The sequence below is a fragment of the Salvelinus sp. IW2-2015 genome, linkage group LG15, assembly GCF_002910315.2.
Source record: "Salvelinus sp. IW2-2015 linkage group LG15, ASM291031v2, whole genome shotgun sequence".
Lineage (NCBI taxonomy): Eukaryota > Metazoa > Chordata > Actinopteri > Salmoniformes > Salmonidae > Salvelinus > Salvelinus sp. IW2-2015.
The window spans coordinates 22185386-22200511 of NC_036855.1; the positions used below are offsets into that span (position 1 = coordinate 22185386).

The 15126-nt window shown below is 44.7% G+C and overlaps 1 protein-coding gene across 5 annotated transcripts in view; it reads right to left on the reverse strand.

The window, feature by feature from the left end:
• Positions 1 to 15126, reverse strand: part of LOC111974289 (vinexin-like) — a 44322-nt gene that overhangs the window by 15877 nt on the left and 13319 nt on the right. For all 5 annotated transcript variants that reach the window (XM_024001974.2, XM_024001975.2, XM_024001971.2 and 2 more), the window contains 9 exons: positions 8070 to 8147; positions 6883 to 7077; positions 6450 to 6528; positions 5790 to 5926; positions 5484 to 5547; positions 3120 to 3155; positions 2936 to 3017; positions 2444 to 2558; positions 145 to 273 (listed from right to left, as the gene is read on the reverse strand). In XM_024001974.2, the coding sequence (XP_023857742.1) occupies positions 145 to 273; positions 2444 to 2558; positions 2936 to 3017; positions 3120 to 3155; positions 5484 to 5547; positions 5790 to 5926; positions 6450 to 6528; positions 6883 to 7077; positions 8070 to 8081 (849 nt within the window). In that variant the 5' untranslated portion in view covers positions 8082 to 8147. The remainder of the gene's footprint in view (positions 1 to 144; positions 274 to 2443; positions 2559 to 2935; positions 3018 to 3119; positions 3156 to 5483; positions 5548 to 5789; positions 5927 to 6449; positions 6529 to 6882; positions 7078 to 8069; positions 8148 to 15126) is intronic.

Genomic DNA, 15126 nt, shown 5'->3' on the forward strand with positions numbered 1-15126 from the left:
AGACATTGTTGGCTCCATAGTTAACTTAGAATCTTASCAGGATTATACGTTTTCCTTATTCTTTGCTAGCTCATTAAAACAATCATTGCACTTGGCCATCATGGTCAAGGTTATGACAGCTATCATATCACTGTGAGCACTCACCTCGAAGGCGGATGGCTTAGACGGCTTCTCTATGGGGGACCAGGGTTCCTCTGTAGGTCTGTGCTGGGGCGGCTGCTGGGACGGCTGTAGTGGAGGCGGCTGGGGCTTCTGCCCTGGCTGACCCTGAGGCTGGGAAACAAACATAAAGACTTTGAACACACAGTCAGACAGGGAGAACAGAGATTTGGTCAGTTGGTTATAGTAGACGTATCAAACAGCAAACGACTGTAGAGGTTGCATCCTTATAGGTTACTTATAGCCCTAGCATTTCATCCAACTGGGTCACTTCGTTTACACTTCATCCACATCAACAATTTAATAGCCAGACGAAACAGAACTCATTCCCTCATTAAGAAGACATACTGTTTGTCCCAGTTACTGACACCAGAAAGAATTGCATCAAGTTACACTCTTTTTTTTTTAAACTTCAACTTCCTAACTCTATTTCCTGTTCCTTGAAATACCTTGGCAGAGTGAGATCCAGATATAGCCAAAGTATTCTCTCAGCCAGGAGTTATCACTGGAATCACAGGCCATGATGTCAGTTAGGAGTGCAGCAATTGATGTGGTCGGTGTTCTCTGATTGTGTGATTCTCTGTACACAGGCAGGCCTGGTCTAAGGAGAGAAGTCGCTGGAGGTAGAAGATGTACCTAACCACAGATCTAGGATCAGATTACACTACTGTACCGCCACTCTTAACTTTAACCATTAGGGGGATTAAAAATAGGCCGTGGCTGCGGATCCATAGATAACCTCCCTGTTCCGCCCCCGTCCCGCCCCCCTGGATCCCCTGGAAAGATTCGTATCACGTTCTGCTCATCTGTTTCTTTACCTCTACTTTATGGACACATTTGTGTGGTCTCCCTCCTTTCCCGTTTTTCACTGTCAATCGAGAATGATAATTCTTCAAGTTTTACCGGTGAAATGTCCATGCACATCCATGCAGCGTCTGCATGCCAACCATTTGATTTCAATCAGTTACATGGGAATATGCATTTAGATCGTTTCAGTTATGTACAGTGTTGTTTCGAATTATGTATAGTGGAAGAATTTTAGAGTAGATGGTGTTAACTGTAGCATACCTGTGTTTTGTTTCAATCAAAGCACATCTTTTTTGGGCCAGGCACTATTGAGTTGTGGCCGCATGAAAGAAAAACAAGCACCTTTTGCCAGAGTAGCTTCGGGACCTTTAAGCTCCGAAAAAGAAAAGAAAAAACCCGGGTCCAGAAAGATATCTGACCCTGTATCAGTGAGTTAACTTTTACCTAATCTGGAGGAGTCCAGGCTATGACCTCCTGAGGAAATACAATAAGCCTCCACGCTGTGAAGCATTACACACCACAAGAGGTTAACAGGCATAATCAGTATCACAAGACGCCTGGCCCCGTGGGGGACTCTACTGTGGCAGATGGGAAACAAAGCTTTATTTTCTTCCCATTATGAGACGCCAGGCTCAATTTGCACCAGATCTGGGACGTGGTGACAAGAGCCATTCAAAACTTCAGCCCAGACAAACACAGTCCACTAAATCATTCAAGGTATTTTAACAGACATTCAGTACTCACAGGGCCTCACACTCACAAACATGTATGGGCAGTTAAAAGAGTTACCTTATTTATTTTAGTAAGATAATAAGTTACCCAGGGAACACATGCATCACAAACAGCAATACTAACACTGTTGACCACCCGGTAGTTCATGGTAAACAAACACTTTCTTCATGTTATTTTGCTTGTTCCAAAAAATTCTCGCAATTAAGAAGGAAACCGGAAATACACCTGGTGTGGGTGTGCCATTGTACCAATGATCGCATTAACAAGTTCCTGATTACCTGGCGTGAGATGCTTGATTGATTGAATTCATTAGATCATTAAAAGTAGTAGGCTGCTCCAGCTTGAGACAACATTACATACATAAGAAATTTACATAAAAACGCCTGGAGGCTTATTTTCATTGTGCTCTCAGCTGAGAAGCATTCCAGGGTATTGACACAAACTAATCCTCATAGGAAAAAGATTAGGTGAACGCTGTCACAAGTAGCTCGAGGGCAGCCCACCCCCACACTTGTGAATACAGCACATAGAAAAACTCACAACAATAGTTCTGAGGCTAAGCCACAAATCTTTTGAAAACTTTAATGAAAAACAAGTTGTTTTACAATCAGGAATTTTGAATCTAACTCCAAGAAAATATGTGCAACAGTGCTACCGTTCAACACAAACACTATGTCCAGGTGCCATCTAAATTCCAGTGTGTAGTAATGCTGCATGTTAAATTAAAAAGAGTGTGAGGCTTTACCTGACTCTGGACCTCTGATGTGGTGCTCTGTCCAGGCTCAAAGTCAAATATGCTCCTGGGCTGTGGAGGGTGCCCCCATCGGTCTGAAAGCTTATCTTTAACCCCCAGCTCACTCCTGAAACACAATCCCCAACATACACGCAAACACAAACAACTTAAATCATGGATTCATTGTCAGTGCCTGTAGGAACAGATCCAAACTTGTCTATCCGGCACTTGTTTTTGTCTCTCCCCCGACTCCTTGCCTTCCAACTGGGTTGGAATTCACACATATAGCCATTCACCCAATTACCAGATTGGCAAAAGTTGCATGTACCTCGTGTTTCACAATGACTGATCACATGCATCTGATGTTCTGTGAACTTAGTCATGGTTATACAGTAGTAGAAACAAACACATCTTAACATTCTCAACAGGAATTCTACTGTTGTTTTAAATAAGGAGGTTGAACATGAACTCGCCCAGTCGTCTTCATCAGTCTCTCAGTCTCACCAGTCAGGGAGGGCTCCATAATTGTCCATATGGGTCAGAGTCTCCTGCCCACTGGCTGAGTCAGCAGCGAGGGCCCGGCTCCCTTAAGATAAGTAGAAATGAGTGTTAGGAAATACCGGTCATCTAAATAGAGTAGATTTGTTACAGTTCAGAACATGAAACCTGATATTTCCACTGCACTCACTTTCAGCAGACCATCGCTCAGAGTCCTCGTCAGTTTCTATCAAATGGGCAAAGACAGCAAAGAGAAACAGGGATTTAGATAACAGTAATCATAGTAAGCCCTCCCCCCATTGAGAGGTCTGTAACGTGTACGCTGGGAGTCGGGAAACAAGTTCAGGGAGTGACTTTTAATAATAAATAACACAAGCAACAAACAAGAAACAACAGAGTAGCGTACAGACATGAAACAACGGAACAGAAACAATAACAAATATATATTTAACCTTTATTTAACTAGGCAAGCCAGTTAGGAACAAATTCTTATTTACAATGACGGCCTAAACCGGCCAAACCTGGGCGACGCTGGGTCAATTGTGCTGCGCCCTATGGGACTCCCAATCACAGCCGGTTGTGATACAGCCTTGATTCAAACCCGGGTGTCTGTAGTGACGCTTCTAGCACTGAGATGCAGTGCCTTAGGCGTTATTGGGGCTCCCGAGTGGCGCAGCAGTCTAGGGAAAGAACCAAAAGGAGTGACATATATAGGGAAGGTAATCAGGCAGGTGAATGAGTCCAGGTGAGTCTGATGATGCGCGTAACGATGGTGACAGGTGTGTGTAATAATGAGCAGCCTGACGACCTCAAGTGCCGGAGAGGGAGTATACGTGATAGTACCCCCTCCCTGATGCGCAGCTCCAGCCGCAGGACGCCGACCAGAGGGACGGTCCTGAGGACCAGGCCGGTCACTTCTGCCGAGGCGCGGGAACCTGTCGAGCCGGCCGAGGCGCGGGAACCTGTCGAGCCGGCCGAGGCGCGGGAACCTGTCGAGCCGGCCGAGGCGCGGGAANCCGAGGCGCGGGAACCTGTCGAGCCGGCCGAGGCGCGGGAACCTGTCGAGCCGGCCGAGGCGCGGGAACCTGTCGAGCCGGCCGAGGCGCGGGAAGCTGTCGAGCCGGCCGAGGCACGGGAAGCTGACGAGCTGGCCGAGGGAAGCTGACGAGCCGGCCGAGGAAGGGGAGCCGGCCGAGGAAGGGGAGCCCGACGAGCCGGCCGAGGAAGGGGAGTCTGACGAGCCGGCCGAGGAGGGGGAGCCTGACGTGACGAACCGGCCGAGGCGGGGGAGCCTGACAAACCGTCTGAGGCGGGGGAGCCTGACAAACCGGCTGAGGCATTGGAGCCTGCCGAGCCAACCAKGTCTTGTGAACCTGACGAGCCAGCTGAGGCATCCTCGGTAGACTCGGCAATGGACGCTTGACGGGACAACCAGGTCTTGTAAACCTGACGAACCTGCTGAGGCATGGAAGCCTGACGAGCCAGCTGAGGCATCCCCGGTAGCTCCGGTAGTGGCACACAAACTACACTCACATAAAAGAATATTCCTGATACTCCCCTTTGGTYAGGCGTTATTCTGTCACGTGTACACTGGGAGTCGGGAAGCAAGTTCAGGGAGTGKCTTTTAATAATAAATAACACAAGGAACAAAACAAGAAACATGAGTAGTGTTCAGACATGAAACAATGGAACAGAAAAAATAACGCCTAGGAAAAGAACCAAAGGGAGTGACATATATAGGGAAGGTAATCAGGCAGGTGATTGAGTCCAGGTGAGTCTGTTGATGCGCTGATGTGCGTAACAATGGTGACAGGTGTGCGTAATAATGAGCAGCCTGATGAACTCGAGCGCCGGAGAGGGAGTATACGTGACAAAGTCATGTAGATGAGGAACATCCACCCATTTGCTCTGTTGATTTGTGATCATCTCAAACCTTTAACTCATAATTATGATGCTATATTCTATTCAGTTGTTGATTCAATGCCATTATCTTTGATATGTGAGTAGTGCAAATATTTTRTGTGGTCTGCCAAAAGAATCCATCACCTGCACAATAATCAGGTTGGTGCCTGATCAGACACAATATTACACTCCCACAGTGGTGGGACTGGGCCTCTGAGGAAAGATCAGTGGCTGTGATACCTGTTGAGGTTTAAAAGCCAACTGCCTGGAGAGTGGTGACGCCTGAGAATCAGTTTTAAACCAAGATCCATCCTGGACATTCCTGTCATCTCACCCTGAGTATCACCAAGCATACACATAACCATGAATAGACTACTGATATACAACTGGAGATGAGGACCGGTATAAAGGAATAGACTACTGATATACAACTGGAGATGAGGACCGGTATGAAAGATGTAGGATGGAGTTAAATATGTGGAGAAGTTGGAATGACTGGGTATAGATATCAAAATGGCTTGAGCGTTCTCTCCTCTCCTTGGAATAATCTGCACTCTGGATCAGCTTTCTGGAGGCTGACATTGACAGAAAGGAATTGTCTGTGTGGGCTGGTGTGTGTGTGAGAGAAGGGGCGAGGTAGGAGGGGTCATACCTTCTGGCTTCTTGTGGATCTGTCTGAACATGCTCCTGTACCAGTCTTTGGGCTGGTTCACACTCTGGTGTGAGAAAAGAAGGGGAAATGACAAAAACATATTTGTAGACATTTGTAGACTCAGAAGTTTCAGAGTACATAAATTAGAACATTTTGGCTCCACGTAAATGACAACTAGGAGCAGACCAAGGAGTTTTTTCTGCGTGAGTGACCAATTTAGGAAAAACTCTGGGCCCTAGGACCATATGTGTATAGTGACTCTTGAGCTCCACTGACGAATGCTGCTGTACACTATGTTTATCTTACTGATCTGGAGGCGATGGGCATCCCTGTCTCATCCACTGGGCCGATCCCAGAGAATTTGATAAGGCGCTCCTCCCTCGTAGCAGCCCTCCGCGGCAGAGTGGAAGAGCCCCTGGTCTGGACTCCATTAGACAGACCCCCTGTTACAGAGAGAGAGGACAGCACAGGTCTGTTATCAAAGGCAGTTTAAACTGTCCTCATTCTTCTTCTACATGTCAGCTGAGTAACAGTATGAACATTCAAGCTGTCTTCACCATCATTGCCACTGGGTGGCCACAGAGTGCCACTGTGAAATGGAGTTTGATTTCATTTATGAAACACTTTTGTTAATTGTGCGGTTAATATCCCACATCATATCATTTATTTTAGGGTGATAATAACATGATTGTAAAGGCTTGATCGAAGCTGGTTATAAAAAAGATCTGTCCTTCAGTGGTACATAAAGCTTTGACACATGAAACAAAGTTATGAAAAAATATTTTAGCACAAGATTCAACCCATGCTCTACTTGGCCTAAACACTGGGAAGAGACTACATCACATACAGTATTAGTCATGTCTCCCTTGAGGGTACTACTTTCACCAAAGATCCCATAATACATATTTAAATCAAACTCAAACTGTGATGCTCTATATTATAATTTCAAGACAATTCTAATCTTACCATTTGATTGAGCAGGGCCGTAGTATGATCCAAAACGAAGGGGGTCASTAAGAGGGCCACTCCCATTGACCTCTGAGACCTAGGATGGAAACCCAGTCAGTCCTATATTAGCATTAGTTGGAGAGCATTTGACTGTGAGTATTGTCGCAGTCAAATGGGAAATGAACAACAACTTAGTGTGTAGTGCAGGATACATTAGCATATATTGAATTATCCAACACAAAGACAGGACCTCTATCAATATCCAGTACATTCCAATCCAGTGGCATAACATTGAACCTGTGATACTAGACAATTCCACAGGGAGAAGCAGCTGTCTGATGAATATGACATGTGGTCTCTAACCCTAACCCAACCAGTAACCTCAGACAAACGGCTGTTATCATTGCAGTGCTACAATAACCAGTTGTATCTCCTTGAGAGTGTTGCTTACCTTAATTTGCTCCACAGGTGGCAGTCTTGTGGAACGGAAGGGGCTGAGAGGGGGGGTGGGGAGCCCCGGGGAGATGACCACCACCTCCTGGGTCAGGTCTGGAGGGGACAGGTGATGCTGCTGACTGGAGGAGGGACCATCATCAGAGAAGACGATACAAGAGCCGTTCAGATGGTCCCGGACTTCCACACGATGCTACAGGAGAGACAGTAGAACACTATATCTAAATACAGCCATGTCATGTTGTCAGTGGGTCATGTCATGTTGAGATGATCACTTCACCCTTCTGTCTCTCTGTGAATGTTTATGTTCATTTGTCTGTCTGTCTGTCTCTCTCTCGCTCTCTCTCCTGGTGAAAAGGCCTCGAATTTAACTAAAGCAGAGTTGCAGAAGGAAGTGCTGTTCCATCCACTTCATCATCTTCCTTGCAGAGGCTGGAGAAAAGGCCCATTCAGGACCTAAATCAGGGGGCTGAAATAGGAGAGGCACATTATAAACCCATTAACCATCCATTCAGCTGGGCTGCGTATTCTCCAACCAGGGGGCGTGGCCCAGGCCGAGGGGGTCGGAAAGGGGTTGCTGATGTTGACCACAGTGAAAGTGCACCATCGTTAGCGATGCTCCCAAAGCCCTCCCCTGCTCTCTTCCTTTCCGTAGCGGGTCCGCCCCCCTTGCTGCCCAATACCACCCATCCTATCCAACTCCTGCGTGTTTGAATGCATAAGGGGGGCGTTTGAGCTCTCCAGTGTGGACTCTGGGGGTCATGGGAAGTTCCTGTGCCTCTCACACAGGGTGAAACTGTATCTAGTTAAATCAGAGAGATGCCATTGTGGAGCCAGGACTGGGGCATTTTCATGGAAATTCTAACCCGTCCATAAATAGCTGTTATTTTCATTCTACCTTGTACGTGTTAGTGTTTTTCCTTGTTGTTTAGCATATTTAAAAGGCCTCCCTCTGTGTGCTGTTCATGCCAACTCTGCCAAGGCAGACTTCAAAGATAAGAATTATTGGCTCTGACAGAGCAAAATCTTTTTGTTTTTAACATCTCTAGCAAACCTTCAATGCTTTGAGTCTGCCTGAATATATTATTTAATAGAATTCAGTTCTACTAAGGATCTAGCTCTCTTCCTGTGTGTCTTACATTTTGAATTATTTGTGAGTTAGGGAGCATGCCAAAATGCCTGTACCTGAGACTTCATGTCATCTGTTATGGTCCTGGATAGTCTCTGACGTCCAAGTCTTTGTGCAGATGCCAAAGTATCCACCTGAGATAAACAAAACACACATAAAAGGTTAGATCATGACCAATAATTGATGTCATGCTTACTCACARGCAGAGAACAATCACATCACACCACGGCAGCATATTCTCTTACACCCCCAAAGGAGACAAATAGATTCATGGTCAATTCCCTCTTAATCCAGAGACAATTGCATTATGCCTCTGAGCTGGGTCACGTCGAAGTATTGAAGACTGATAAGAAACTGACCAAAAAGCTTAGGAGATGCAATAATGAAAGCAACTTAGAATGTCATTCAACCAGGGGAATCCAGGTGAAAGCTATGATCCCTTATTGATGTCACCTGTTAAGTCCACTTCAATCAGTGTAGATGAAGGGAAGGAGACAGGTTAAATAAGTATTTTTAAGTCTTGAGACAAATAAGACATGGATTATGTGAATGGGCAAGACAAAAGATTGAAGTGCTTTTGAACGGCGGATGGTAGTAGGTACCAGGTGTACCGATATTGTAAGGACCGACGGCGGAGATGAGATGCAGGTACAGGGAGTCAACATTTAATAAGGAATAGTCCTGAAACAAGACAGGRACAGCGTCAGCACACGGGCAAAACAACGACATTCGACAGGAGGGGAGGAGTGGGAGCACGCGTGACAGGTATGAGTGTGTCAAGAACTGCAACGCTGCTGGGTTTTTCACGCTCAACAGTTTCCCATGTGTATCAAGAATGGTCCACCACCCAAAGGACATCCAGCCTACTTGACACAACTGGGAGAAGCGTTGGAGTCAACATGGGCCAGCATCCCTGTGGAACGCTTTCGACACCTTGTAGAGTCCATGCCCTGATGAATTGAGGCTGATCTGAGGGCAAAAGGGAGTGCAACTCGGTATTAGGAAGGTGTTCCTAATGTTTTTAGCACAGTGTATTTCCAGCAACAAACAACTTTTACACTTTCTCACTCCATCCAACAGTTATTGGTTAATTCGTTATGCATGCTGAGAATCACTCCCAGAGATCTGAACTTTGATACACTTCCCGGCAGAAGAGCAGGCATGCATTCAACACAGAATGATGTGTTCTCTAAAGATGAGTGAACTCATTCCAGATGAAAATAGCATTACTGTCTAGAAAATGTTGCATGTCTTATATAACGTGTATGTCTTATATAACTTGTAACGTCCTTTGCTGCGTCTCTGTGGGATTGAGGCCATCTTTTTCAGTGGAAGATTTAACATTCAATCTCTAAGTCATTAGTCATCTGCCGAACAACCTTTTCTGCCATAAATCAAAACTGTCCTGAGCAGAGTTGACTGAGGTTCCATAAACCCACTGTCCAGGCATTCTGAAAGTGGAAAGTTTGTCTCATCCTCCTTTCCCTGTTACCACAGCAAAGGCCATTCAAAACAATCACAATGAGTCACAAGTCTCCCTAAACTCTTCCATAACATAAAGCAGAGATATCTGTGAGAACGGACAGTGGAGAGAAAGTGAGCCATGTCAGACTGAAGTCAGGTCCTAATCACCGGCACCTTGGAAAATCCTATGAGGAGAGCTGTTTCTACATGAAGGAGATAGGGACTCTRGTTGGAGGAACCTCTCCTCCACAGTGGCTCAAAACATACATAATAACAGGGTTGGCATGGAAACTCAAGACCTGAAAACCTCTACAACTGATACTATGGGACTTGAGAATTGATACATGATTCTAAAGGTGAACTTTCTCCAATTTGGGCCTTGGCCAGGTAAGGTTGAGAGCTGTCCAACAGTATTTGGGTTGATGGGTTTTCCATGTGGCCCGTGTAACTGAACTTTAGAGACTGTAATCATTATGGTCAGTGCTCAAAGACAGATATATGCACTCTGTCTGTAAACAGTAGTACAACACAGGACCCAATGTAGCAGAGAGAGCCAATGAGTGTTCCTGGTTCCAGACAACGATGTCACTATTTCTGACTCCTCACCTCCGGATAAACCAGATTACATAAGAGGGAAAATAAGGGAAACGGGGGATCATTATCTATGATGAGGGACACTGTACCAGTATATCAAATTTTCCAACAGTGTAAACTAGTTTGGCCTTCTGGTTGTTGTAGCTGTGGTATTTCAACATAAGTATTCACACTTCCAATGGCCTTTAAGGCAGGCAGCATTATAGATGTTTGACATCATGTTGGTTTCTCGAAACTCTGTGGTCATTATGACCCTCAGGGATGGTTCTTTGTGATGCTCTGTGTTTTGACATTCACTCTGAGATCCCATCTCTCAGATTCATTGACATTTTAGACAGACAGTCATTCCACACAGGAGGACTGTTTAATCTAATACTCCAAAATGGCAAACAACTGAGCTCCTTTTTGTTCCAAACACTGCTGCCATTCAGGTCATAACGTCAATCGCTGGAGTAATTGGGCTGTCTTTTGTTTCTTCTTTTCATGTATAAATATTATAAATTGTGTTATCGCAGGAGAGACATACTGTATCTAATCATGATCAATTAAGAGTGGGATCAACATGCAGCCTGTTTTGTTACAGACTTTGAAAGAAAACAGTTGAAGACAAACCTCCTCTCAGTTCACAACCAAACACCACTACAATATCTGCTCTGAGGGAGGGATCAAGTCAAACAGCCACTGTGGCACACCCACCCCCACTGGATACTGCATAGGCACATGTAACTCATGCACTGCAAAAATGCATGCTTTTATTAGAAAAGTCTCATTTAAAGATATTCTCCTGTACTTTTGTATACTTTTTAGCCAGTAGTTCTGAAAGTAGCACTTACAAGCCAAAAGTGGTCCCCGAAAACTGCATACTATGTCACATATGTGCAGATATGTGCACCACGTCATTGATCTCTCCCTCTCTCTGCTGTGTCCACTGAGACGTTGGGCCCGCCCTGCAACCTCATTGGATACCGCTGGGCAAGCCTCTTGCTAGCTGTCACTCAAATGCGAGGGGCTGAAGCTCATTACCTAGAACTCGCATTGCTAGGGGGCTGGCCCACGTGGGGGAAAATGGCATGGCGCAGTTTCAAGAAACTGTCGCTTTCAAACTAGGGATTTCATGGCTTTTTGAGGTAAGACAGTAATTCTGCTCATAGATTATGCATATATATACTACCCACCACTGCGACCTGTTCACTCTCATTGGCTGGCCCTCGCTTCATACTCATCGCCAAACCCACTGGATCCAGGTCATCTACAAGTCTATGCTAGGTAAAGCCCCACCTTATCTCAGTTCACTGGTCACCATAGCAGTACCCGCAGCACGCATCCAGCAGGTATATTTCACTGGTCACCCCCAAAGCCAATTCCTACTTTGGCTGCCTTTCCTTCCAGTTCTCTGCTGCCAATGACTGGAATGAACTGCAAAAATCACTGAAGCTGGAGACTCATATCTCCCTCACTAACTTCAAGCACCAGCTGTCAGAGCAGCTCACAGATCACTGCACCTGTACATAGCCCATCTGTAAATAGCCCATCCAACTACCTCATCCCCATACTGTATTTATTTATTTATTTTGCTCCTTTGCACCCCAGTATCTCTCCTTGCACATTCACCTTCTGCACATCTATCACTCCAGTGTTTAATTGCTATATCGTAATTACCTTGCCACTATGGCCTATTTTATTGCCTTACCTCCCTTATCTTACCTCATTTGCACACACTGTATATAGACTTTTTCTACTGTATTATTGACTTTATGTTTGTTTATTCCATGTGTAACTCTGTGTTGTTGTATGTGTCGAACTGCTTTGCTTTATCTTGGCCAGGACGCAGTTGTAAATGAGAACTTGTTCTCAACTAGCCTACCTAGTTAAATAAAGGTGAAATAAAWAAAAAAWAWATATATAAACTACACATTGAAACATCCAGCACAAAGCAGAATGTTTAAAAAATACTTTCTTAGATGCCAAAATACCAATACTGGGCAAAAGCTGGTTGAATCAACATTGTTTCCACATAATCTCAACCAAAAAAATCTGTGATGACATTGTATCACTGTGGAAAACTGATTGGATTAGCAAAAAGTCTTACATTTAAGGGCATTTCGTCTTTTGTTCACCCAACTTTTTTTTCCCGATGAAGTCACATTAGTTGGAATTGACATTAGTTGTAAATCAAAACTAGACATTGAACTGATGTCTGAATCCAGTCTGGCATGTCTTTAACATTCAAATGCACTTCCAATTGCGGCAGTAACAATATCACTTCCATAGAATTCCAGCCTAGGTCTTTTTAGTATCTTTGGCAAAGCAACATTAACATTTAAAATAAAAACCGTAGCTAAAAGTATCTCCAGCGTATGCTTTTCTCTGTGTCTGTGCATTTGGCCTCCACCGTTCTCATTCCCTAATGGAGGATGGAGGACTAAATACTCAGAAATCAGCCAGAGCTGGCCGAACACATTCCCACTCCTAGAGTGCCAAACACAATCCAGCCTAATAAGGCAAAATCAGCTGTGATATCTGGTGAAAAATCCTGCTCCAGAACCTTGCTGCTTGCTGGAATATGTTTACTTTGAACACCCCACACATTCTTATCTGATTACAAGCGTGCAAACACCATGGATGGGATTCCTCCAACAGTAAACTATAGAATAATTCAATAAAAACAGACACAATTTTACTAATCTAAATGCAATATGCAGTATATGAGTAATACATATCTGCAATGCTCATAATGTCTGGTTTTAACCATATATAGGGTTGAAAATCCTAGATCAGGGCTGGATTAAGTAGAAGGCCTGGACAAGAGAGGAGATGAGAGAGGAATGTCAAGGCCTTTTTGCAATTGCATTTACTCAACTCCTGCATCCTCTCTCCTCAGTCCTTTCTGGCCTCTTTTTGAAAAAGGTCAATGGTAATCAAGGAGAGGCGGTGAGGAGAGGGAAATTGGACAAAAATGGGATTGTATAAAAAAAGACTCTCCTTCTCCAATTGCGCATCATCAGGCAAATTGTGTTTACAGGGTGGAATCCCAAAATAAATGTATAAAGTGATAAAAACAAATGTAGCTAGTGCAAGAAATGTTATAGATAACAGAATAAGTAACATATCATTTTAAAATGTTTTAGGAAAAAACAAGCTGATTCAAAGGGGCTGTGGCAAATTTCAAAAACTCTTCTTTGAAGAGGTAGGATACACTTAAGCTTCCACACCAAAAGGAGGCTATCGAGGAGGGGAGAGGACGGAGGACGGACTTTTTCCCAAACGAGAAAAGGTCCGTGAACTTGACTTCCGAGATATTTCTTGTACTAAGGATACCATGATTAAGTCACATATAGTTTGGAGTGCTCTATTCAACCTTGGACATTTGTCACAAATGCAATATATTTTTCCCTACATCCGCACCGAGCTAAAGGCTAGCGCTGCCGCTTTCAAGGAGCGGGACACTAATCCGGACGCTTATAAGAAATCCCGCTATGCCCTCAGACAAACCATCAAACAGGCAAAGCGTCAATACAGGACTAAGATTGAATCCTACTACACCGGCTCTGACGTTCATCTGATGTGGCAGGGCCTGAAAAATATTACGGACTATAAAGGGAAACCCAGCTGCGAGCTGCCCAGTGACGTGAGCCTACCAGACGAACTAAATGCCTTTTATGCTCGCTTCGAGGCAAGCAACACTGAAGCATGCATGAGAGCACCAGCTGTTCCGGAGGACTGTGTTATCACACTCGCTGCATGGCCAAGCACGATTCCAACGCCATCATTAAGTTTGCTGACGAAACAACAGTGGTAGACCTGATCACCGACAATGATGAGACAGCTTATAGGGAGGAGGTTAGAGACCTGGCAGTGTGGTGCCAGGACAACAACCTCTCCCTCAATGTGAGCAAGACACATGAGCTAATCGTGGATTATAGGAAAAGGAGGGCCAAACAGGCCTCCATTAACATCGACGGGCTGAAGTGGAGCGGGTCGAGAGTTTCAAGTTCCTTGGTGTCCACATCACCAACGAACTATCATGGTCCAAACACACCAAGACAGTTGTGAAGAGGGCACGACAACGTCTATTCCCCCTCAGGAGACTGAAAAGATTTGGCATGGGTCCCCAGATCCTCAAAAGGTTATACAGCTGCACCATCGAGAGCATCCTGACCTGTTTCATCACCGACTGGTATGGAAACTGCTCGGCCTCTGACCGTAAGGCGCTACAGAGGATAGTGCGTACGGTCTAGTACATCACTGGGGCCAAGCTTCCTGACATCCAGAACCTATATACTAGGCAGTGTCAGAGGAAGGCCCAAAAAATTGTTAAAGACTCCATTCACCCAAGTCATAGACTATTTTCTCTGCTATTGCATGGCAAGCGGTACCGGAGTGCCAAGTCTAGGACCAAAAGGCTCCTTAACAGCTTCTACCCCCAAACCATAAGACTGCTAACAATTAATCAAATGGCCACCCGGACTATTTACATTGACACTGRTGCTACTCGCTGTTTATTATCTATGCATTGTCACTTTACAAATTACCTTGATTAACCTGTACCCCCACACATTGACTCGGTACCAATACCCCTGTATATACGCTCGTTATTGTTATGTAGTTTTCTTGTGTTACTTTTTGATATATATTTGTTTACTTAAGTTTATTTTGTAAATATTACTTATTTAGTAAGTAACTCTATTTCTTGAACTGCATTCACAGTAAGGTCTACACTTATTGTATTCGGCACATATGACAAAAAAACATTTGATTTGATATAGTTCCGGTGAAGGGAAATCTTAACACTACAGCATACAATTACATTCTAGACGATTCTGTGCTTCCAACTTTGTGGAAAAAGTTTGGGGGAAGGCCCTTTCCTGTTTTAGCATGACAATGCCCCCCATGCACAATGCGAGGTCCATACAGAAGTGGTTTGTCGAGATCCGTGTGGAAGAATTTGACTGGCCTGCACAGAGCCCTGACTTCAAGCCCATCGAACACCTTTGGGATGAATTAGAACACTGACTGCGAGCTAGGCCTAATCACCCAACATCAGTGCCCGACCAT